General features: G+C 42.5%; 1 protein-coding gene across 1 annotated transcript; it reads right to left on the reverse strand.

Moving 5' to 3' along the window:
- Positions 1 to 489: 489 nt before the first annotated feature.
- she (Src homology 2 domain containing E) lies at positions 490 to 8,044 on the reverse strand. The gene is made up of 6 exons (XM_005732115.1): positions 7,115 to 8,044; positions 6,583 to 6,709; positions 5,012 to 5,266; positions 4,411 to 4,771; positions 2,773 to 2,892; positions 490 to 2,092 (listed from the first exon to the last, which is right to left on the reverse strand). Exons 1-6 carry the CDS (start codon positions 7,559 to 7,561, stop codon positions 1,900 to 1,902), a joined length of 1,503 nt encoding a protein of 500 aa, XP_005732172.1. The 5' UTR covers positions 7,562 to 8,044; the 3' UTR covers positions 490 to 1,899.
- Positions 8,045 to 8,244: the final 200 nt, after the last annotated feature.

Here is an 8,244-nt window from a genome sequence, read left to right on the forward strand (position 1 = left end):
CTTGCACATGCAGTCATGCACACACATTCTGTAAGAGATGCTCATACAACTCAGCACACTGGTGTTTGCTGGTAAGACATATCTTAGCACAAACACACGCTTCCATGCGTCACTGCGAGGGTAAAGCTTTTTCCTGTTTTGTGAGTAGCTTCGCGTGTGTTGGCAAGGATCTAAATATGGCACCTTTGGGGTTGTGTGAGTAAATGCTATTTATGTGTGCACTAGTTACATATGCATTCTGGGTGTATGTGTGCTCATGTTTGTCAGTAATTTGTTTATGACAAATATGTGCATGCATGCATGCGTGTGTGTGTTGTTTTGATTTGAAACTCAGGTCAATGGGTTTTCTAGCTACAGAAGAACAGCCAGCAGATTTACTCTGGTTAGCTTCTCATCTCTGTCATATTGCCTTTTTCCTTGAACCCCCCCTCCTTTGACTTTTTGCTCCTGGCAATCTCTGTGTCTATGAATAACACTGTTTTTCTTCACTCAAAATGAATTGTACTTTATTTACCGAATAAATGTTTTACAGCATTAATATACAGATCACAACATTGCAACAGGGATGCAAAAAAACAGTGGATAGCCAACAATCGCTCCATACATGTAGTGTTTATGCACAGGTGCAGGTCATTCACAGCAAAGGAAGACAGATTTTAAGTCATAAAGGCTTCATACAGTATTTAATTGATTGTGAAGGAAGGTAAATAAAGGCTGATATTCACATATTTGCAGTAGAGAACACTTATACATACTAAAACCATTTTTGCTGACAGGGCACTTTAATGTGATAAGACTCCTCTCGCTACACCAGGTCTAATCATCCAATCAATAAAGCTCTTTCTCTTGACATTAGGAGTGGTCGGCAAATGTGCCCAGTTTTAAGAATAGATCAATAGGCTGATTGACATGTCAGATGGATGAGTGAATGTATTCCAATTGGGAGTATCGACCACACTGAGAGACTAACAAGAGTCGGCCATTTTATTAGGTACACCCGTCCAACTGCTTGTTAATGTATCTAATCATCCAATTACATAGCACTGGCCAAATGCATTTAGGCTTGTACACATAGTCAACACAAGCTGCTGAAGTTCAAACTGAGCATCAGAATCGGAGAAATAGGTGACTTAAGAAGGTGACTTTGGTTGTGGCTCAAATATTGGTGCTTGATGGGCTGGTCCTAGTGTTCCTGTCAGCTAACAACAGGAACCTGAAGCTACAGTTTGCAGAAGCTCACCACAACTGGACAACAGGTTGAATAATGTTGCCTAGTCTGATTAGTCTCAATTTCTGATGGTAGTGTCAGAAAATAGCAAAACAGTGGGATAAAGAATGCATCTATCCTGCCTTATATCAACAGTTGAGGCTAGTGGTGTTGGTGTAATGGTATTTAAGGGCACGCTTTGGCCCACGTAGTACTAACTGAGCATTGTTCAAATCACTAGAAATGACAACTCTGTTGCAACTCTGTACTGCAATCAAGTCAGTATGGACCAAAATCTCTGAGGAATGTTACAGGCACCTTGTTGAATCTATGCCATGAAGAATTAAGGCTGATTTGAAGGCAAAGGGGAGTCCACCTGAAATTTCATTTATAGATACACATATCATTTCAGGTGGTGATTTCAGGAATCAAAGCCTTGTTGGTTTAAATGGTAAAATATTCAGGTCTTTACTTGTAGTGTCTGATTTCGACCACTAGGTAGCGCATGTTGGTGATAAAAACTATAAACTATAAGGGCGGAAAAGAGAATCCAAAGCAGCATGTCTTTGAGTGTGTGTGTGCACATATATCAACATATTTATGTACGTGCCTGTGCAGAGTTGTGTCTAAATGTCTGCGCATGTGTGCGAGTATGTGTGTTTGTGTCTGAGTGTGTCTTTCTTTGTGTATCTTCAGTGTGGCCTGGGCACAGGATGCTGCAGGGTCATGTGCTCTGCTCCAGTGAAAGGCAGTCTGTGTGTGCAGTAGTGGTAGACCAGCTCAGGGATATTGGAGAAAACGCAGCTGCTTTGATCCAGCGTGTAGCACAAGCCCTTACTGCTCTTAGTCTGAGCCACAATGATGTGCACGCAGCTTTGGCTGGTCCTAGTGGAACGAGACAGAGAGAAAGATGCATTTTAAAATGTGTATTTATCATCAGTTTTCTCCGAAGAGACAGTCCTGCACACAGATGACACAACCGGAGGAGATGAAAAAAAAAATGGAAATATTATCTCTCTCCAAACGAGGCTGTGCATTCTCTGAGTTCAGTGGATGTTTAAATGGGGTTAATGATGTGGACTCTCAAATGAATGAGCAGCGTACAACAAATGTGCACTGAGGCGCATGAGCACACGCACGCACACACTCCCACACACAATGGCACCACAGGATTTCAGTCTTTATCCTGGAGAACCTGTTCCTGGCACGCTTGTTGGAAGCGTCTACTCTACAAATGACACACATTCTCATGCATTAACACCTTAGAGGTTTCCACTACAATGGCAGCTATTGTAGCTCCTCAGCAGTGCCTCAAAAAAAAGCTCAAATCTGGCTTAATCGGATCTGGGTAAAATGTCAGTGAGAAACAACGCCTAAATGTATTTAATGGCAAATGAGAGCATACAATTTTAAGCTGTAAAATACATGTGACAGCAGAGGATAAATGTGCTGTGTCAATTTTTAAAAATTTTTGCGTACAATCAAAGGAAGGAAATCAGAAAGACGGATTTGATTATGAAATCTATGCACATTCATGACAATGCTGTATGACAGCGTGCACTCACTTCAGAGCAATAGAGTATTTGCTGGTTCCTGATTCGCTGTCTCTCACCAAGAAGCTGGCTTCCCTGCAGCGCTGCAGCTGAGCCTCAGCCTGCTGCCGACTCACACTGCCATGGTACCAGCTTGGCATTGAAGCGATGGAGGAGGGAGATAGCGGGGATCAGGGTGCGGAGAGAAACACAACAGATCAGTGACATATAGCATTGTGACATATGGAGTTAAGAGAGATGCCAAGTTCATGATATCACTGAAAGAGGAAAAAAGAGACAGATTGACAGGAGGAAAAAAACTCGCTGACAATAAATTACAGTCAGTGCAAATTAGACTGACAGGTATGTACTGCAGAAGGAATGAGTCAACAAAGTCAAAGGTAAACTGGAGACGCCAAGGTAAATAAAATGAACGTGTATGGGACTCTGTAGGGTGTCCAGAAAGGCCTATTAGGACACAAGGTGGTGTTGACAGTGGCCACGGGCAGGAACCATACATAAACAGGATGCCAGGAGCCAAAACACACTGACATTCAACCACAACATGAGAAGAACAAATGCTAAGTCCCATCTAAAAAGAAACGCCATGCTTTAATATTACGGGGAAGGAAAGTTTAGAGTTACAGTGAGACTTCTCTGTCTCACCTTAAGGTTGCACCTCTCATCCAACATTTATGCTCAGCGTCTCATCGGGAGGTTTGTTGCTGACTTACCCGTCTGGTATCAAAAGCTTAGTTTCACTAAGAATTATCTGCACTTCCATGTGTAATATATTATGTATCCCTGTATTTATACTGTACTGTATCTGGCTTTGCGGCTCTTCATGATGGAAATTTCCTTGATTTCTTTTAACCTTTACAAAGTCAAACTGATTTTCAGGCAAACAGTTGGGTAGATGGAGGTGGGAAGGGAGGGCTCTTCTAAAAATTGTAGGCTTATCATAAATAAATTAAAAAATGCAGCGTGGAGCTACAGAGCAAGCAAATATGAGGTGCACTTTACCCTGATGATGCTTTGGGAAATGTGATTAATTTAAATTAAGACCTACAATGCACAGATCTGAGATAAAGGTGAGCAGATTTCTTAACCTGTCGTCTCATTTGTTTAATCCCTTTCAACCACTAAATCTGTTCAGGGATGTTGTAGTGGGTGCTAAATTTGATTTCAGCATGCAGAGGTGAGAGGTAGGTCACAGGTCTTTTAAAGAAATGATACATAAAAAGAAAAGACTCTTCCCTGGGGAATATTTTAGGCTTAACAGGTTGGATTTAAACCCTGAACATATTCACTTAACACCATGCTAGCTGACAAATAAGTTATCTATATCACTGTATATGTATATTTTACAGGGAATTTCCTTCTGGAGATGAAGGTCTAATAAATTTTATACAGTTATGTAATCTTTTTAAAGTACTGCAGATTTGTTTATTTGACTTTTTATTCAATGTAATTCTTTTTAGTATATTTTGTGTTTCAAAAACCTGTCTTAAATGTCTCTGTTAATGCACGTACTATTTTTGAACATGACAACACCGCCATGTAATAAATCTGGTGGCTTGCCGTCATCGTGTTCTTCATTTGTTACTCAAAACTTTACTTGTTTCAGTCCTTACTTATGGACACAAATATGCCTTTCCCCCACTTCCTTACCTCTGCTTCTCCAGGGGCACGCTGGGGTCCATTTTGTTCGCCTCCCCATCCAGTGGGGGAATGGGAGAGGTAGGAGATGGAGGGGAAAGTTTGGTAGGGCTGGACGAGGGTGAGAGCTTGAGGGTGGGAAAGGAGGAAGATGGCTGTGTAAGAGGGGCGAGTTTAAGAATAGGAGAAGATGGAAAGGAAGAGGAGGAGGAAGATGAAGGAGAAGAGGAGACAAGTGTTTTATGGCTCCAGTTCCTCTGCCTCAGGGTCTGCTGCTGCTGCTGCTGCTGTTGCTGTTGCTGCTGCTGCTGCTGGCGACCAGGGGTCGAATTGTTCTCTTTACTGAGAGAACAATCCACCGCTTCAAACTGAGCTAAAAGAAGCAGGAGAGACAATATCAACCTTTCATAAAAAGTTCTATCAAAGCATGCCAGTGATACCAAAGTAAACATATCTCTGGAAATGAATTCAGAAGGATTGTTTTGTTTCCTCAATAAAGTAAACACAAAATTGCTGTTATGTGTGTGCTGTACAAACAAAATCCACGTTATTCCTCCACACCCTAAACACTAAACCCCCACCGTTCCCGTGATCCCTCCCTCCTTTTCTCTACCTGACAGTGCTCTAACAATGTCCTCCTTTCTCCACTCCCACGGCAGCTCGTACTCTCCAGCTGGACGGACATCAGACTCCGGTCGTGTGACAGGGATCCACACGCCCTCACTGTCGCCTTCCAGTCCTCCTTCGTAGGGTATGTCATAGATGTTTGGGGGTGCAGGCATTCCCTCTTCTGCCTTCCCCTCGCTCTGGCCTCGATCCAACAGGACACACACTTTCAGGAGGTCTTTGGAGCCCCGTCTACGAACCTCTGCAGCAGAATGGATATGTGATTAGCTAACTGTATATAAGATTTGATCAGCTAAAGGCACAGAAAAACAACTAAATTACAGTAGAAAAAAAATTACAAATGTACTTTTACTGAAATAATTTACGTGCCATTTCAAACATAACCACTATAGTCCAAATCAGATATTTTGGACAAAATAAACAACAAAACTGAAGTTTAGAAACATCCTTAGTTTATTACCAGCTTTCACTCAAGTGCACAAATTAGGAGTTTACATCACACAGTCTATAAAGCAACATTGTGCCGATTACATATATAGACTCCACTGTTGTGTCCTTCATTTGCTCGTTTCTTTTAAATAAATCAAGTATTGTTTGAATATTGTCTTTTTTTAACATTTTCGGGGAATTTTAATTGTTATGTTCCTTTTTCTTTTTTTCATTTGGTGCCCGGCAGGTAGCCTGTGTGTCTACACTATTGTGTGACCAAACAATGGATTTACAGGAAGAAAAGGTCAACACAGCCGTTGATTGGCTGACTAACCGGACCGCTTCCTGACTGTTGGGAAGTGATTGGGTGAGACCGGGGGGAAACCTGTAGGTTTTTAGGGAGGGGTGAGAGGGGGGCTTTCGATTCTTGTCACATGCAGGGGACCATAGAGTAGCTGGTGTCTGTCTCTGTGTGTTTGTGTATGTGTGGAAGGGGAGGCAGGAGGGCATTAGGGCCAATGTCCTATCGAGAGAATGGGGCAAAGGAAACAGAGGCAGGAGACAGGAAGCTGGAAGAGGAAGCTGCACCCATTGTCCCTGCACAACACTGTTACTATAGCCACCGCCAGCGGGGAGGGAAGTCAGTAGAGAGACTGAGGATCTAGCTCGGCTCTCAGTCCCTTTAAAATGATAAGTTAACAAGAATGTGATGTGGTCTAAGTGCTGAGAAACTTAAATAAGATGTATAATTAGTGTTCCTTTATGTGCTCAGAATACATTTGGCTTATCAAGCATGATATACAAAGTGAGGCAAAATGTTAAAAAAGTGGAATTAAGTTCTCAGAAAAACAAAAGATGGTCAAATAAAAAAAAAATACAAGGTGAAGGTGTAGGAACGGACATTGCTAGTGTTATTGTTGTGTTTCTATAAGCGACTCTGCCATTCTGTTTAAAGATGTGCTGTAGGCCTAAGTTCACGACTGAATTCTTCTGCGAAATTCACAAAAATATGTCGTTCACATTTGCTCAACTGCTGAGAAAACAGTCCAAATCTCTGGAAAGCCAAGAAGCACCTTCATAATAAAAATTTGGCTGCTGAGATATGAGATCATGTGACCCTGACCTCACCTGTGATGATGACCTGGGCGTCATAAGGCTCCATGTACCCATCATTCACTCCTGCTCTCTCGGCTTCTCTCTGCTCCTTGGTTTTCTCCGCATCAAAAGGATCTGCATAGTCCTCCAGGATAATCAGCTGTTGAAAAGGGAAAAGCACAATGCCGGCCTGCTACCTATTCAAAAGTCACAGAGACAACAAGCAGTGTGTGTGTGTGTGCGTGTGTGTATGTGTGTGGTGTCCATGACTGAGTGACAAGTAATGGAGGGACAAGCGGAAATACTTGTGCAAGGAGGTCAGCGCATTGTGTTTGCCTGTGTGATCTGAAACAATGAAGTGAAACTGTATTGTATTCTTTTGACAACGATGGAAACTGAATACAGTGTTATGATCTGAGACATGGACGGAAAACACAAAGGAAAGCACTGACCTTAAGCCCTGTACTATAATGATGTTTTCATTAACTAATTCATAAATAAATAGCTGCTGAAATATGAAGACTTGTTATATGTGCATGTTATATAATTTCTATAAGTTACTCACCGTTGTTTTAATGTCAGATCGTCCTTTCTCGTTCTCGGGTAGCTTCTGTTGACACATCCCATTGAGTTTGGGGGTCTTTTCTTGTTTGTCCACTTTGATCATCCTGCTGATGTACGCTTGAGCCACACTAGAGGTCCTGACCTGGCGGTTCTCATCCGATGACCCGGTGTCGCTCTTGGCGTTCTTGCGACCTTTTCCAGCCGTGAGACTGTCCCAGACTGTTCCACCAGAACCAGCATTGTTACGACCCAGTTCTGTAGCCGAATTCTTTCTATTTCTCCCTGCCAACAAACCCCCCACTCCCCCATCTCTGCGCTGATTTCCTTTCAAACTGTCTCGTGAAAATGAAGGTTTGGGTCGAGTTTGTGGACCAGATTCGGAGGCTGAGCGCACTCTTTCATTTCCGTTCTTCAGGTTGATGGGGAAATCTCTGAACCATTTTGCCATGGTTGTTAAGTTGATGACACTTCTTACTGATTTTAAAACTTACTAAAAGTTACTGGATTTTTCCCCACCTCCTTGCATTAGCCTCCCCTTAAAAGTTACTTTTAGCCGTTCTCAACAGCTCCAACTTTACGCACACTCACTTTGTTCACACTTCGACTGAAGTAACTTTGGTATGCAAGGGTATCTGACTAATCACTTTAAGCAGAGCCCACTTTATGATTCTATGCTGATTCCTAGCTCCTGCGACTCTCTCACAACTTCTGGTGCGTCTTGGAGATCATTAGCCAGCTGCTCTGTGTTGCTGTCACCCTGCACCTGCAGTAACAACTATCCCTGCAATTTGAAAAGTAACTTTTGCAGAGCATAAACTCGAAAGAATTGGAAGTTTTTCTTTGAACCCAGTAAAGATCCCATTCCCGGAGCGTGAGATGGTGCGTCCAGTCTGTCGACCAGGCGAAGTGATGAGAGGAGTGAAAGGAGAGGAAAGTTGGAGTGAGCAGACTGGGGGATGTCGCTGGTTTCTGGGGAGGAGCTGCGCGCACAGGGCGGAGTGGCAGTTTTACGCAACAAGGAAGATTGTAAATCTCATGAAAACTTTTTATTTCCAGAACCCAACCTCTAAAACCTTTTTTTTATTATTATTATTCTTCAGCACATAATAAGTTTAGTAACTGTGTTCAACT

This window comes from Pundamilia nyererei, unplaced genomic scaffold (assembly GCF_000239375.1).
Source record: "Pundamilia nyererei isolate P.nyererei 1_Seehausen unplaced genomic scaffold, PunNye1.0 scaffold00045, whole genome shotgun sequence".
Classification (NCBI taxonomy): domain Eukaryota; kingdom Metazoa; phylum Chordata; class Actinopteri; order Cichliformes; family Cichlidae; genus Pundamilia; species Pundamilia nyererei.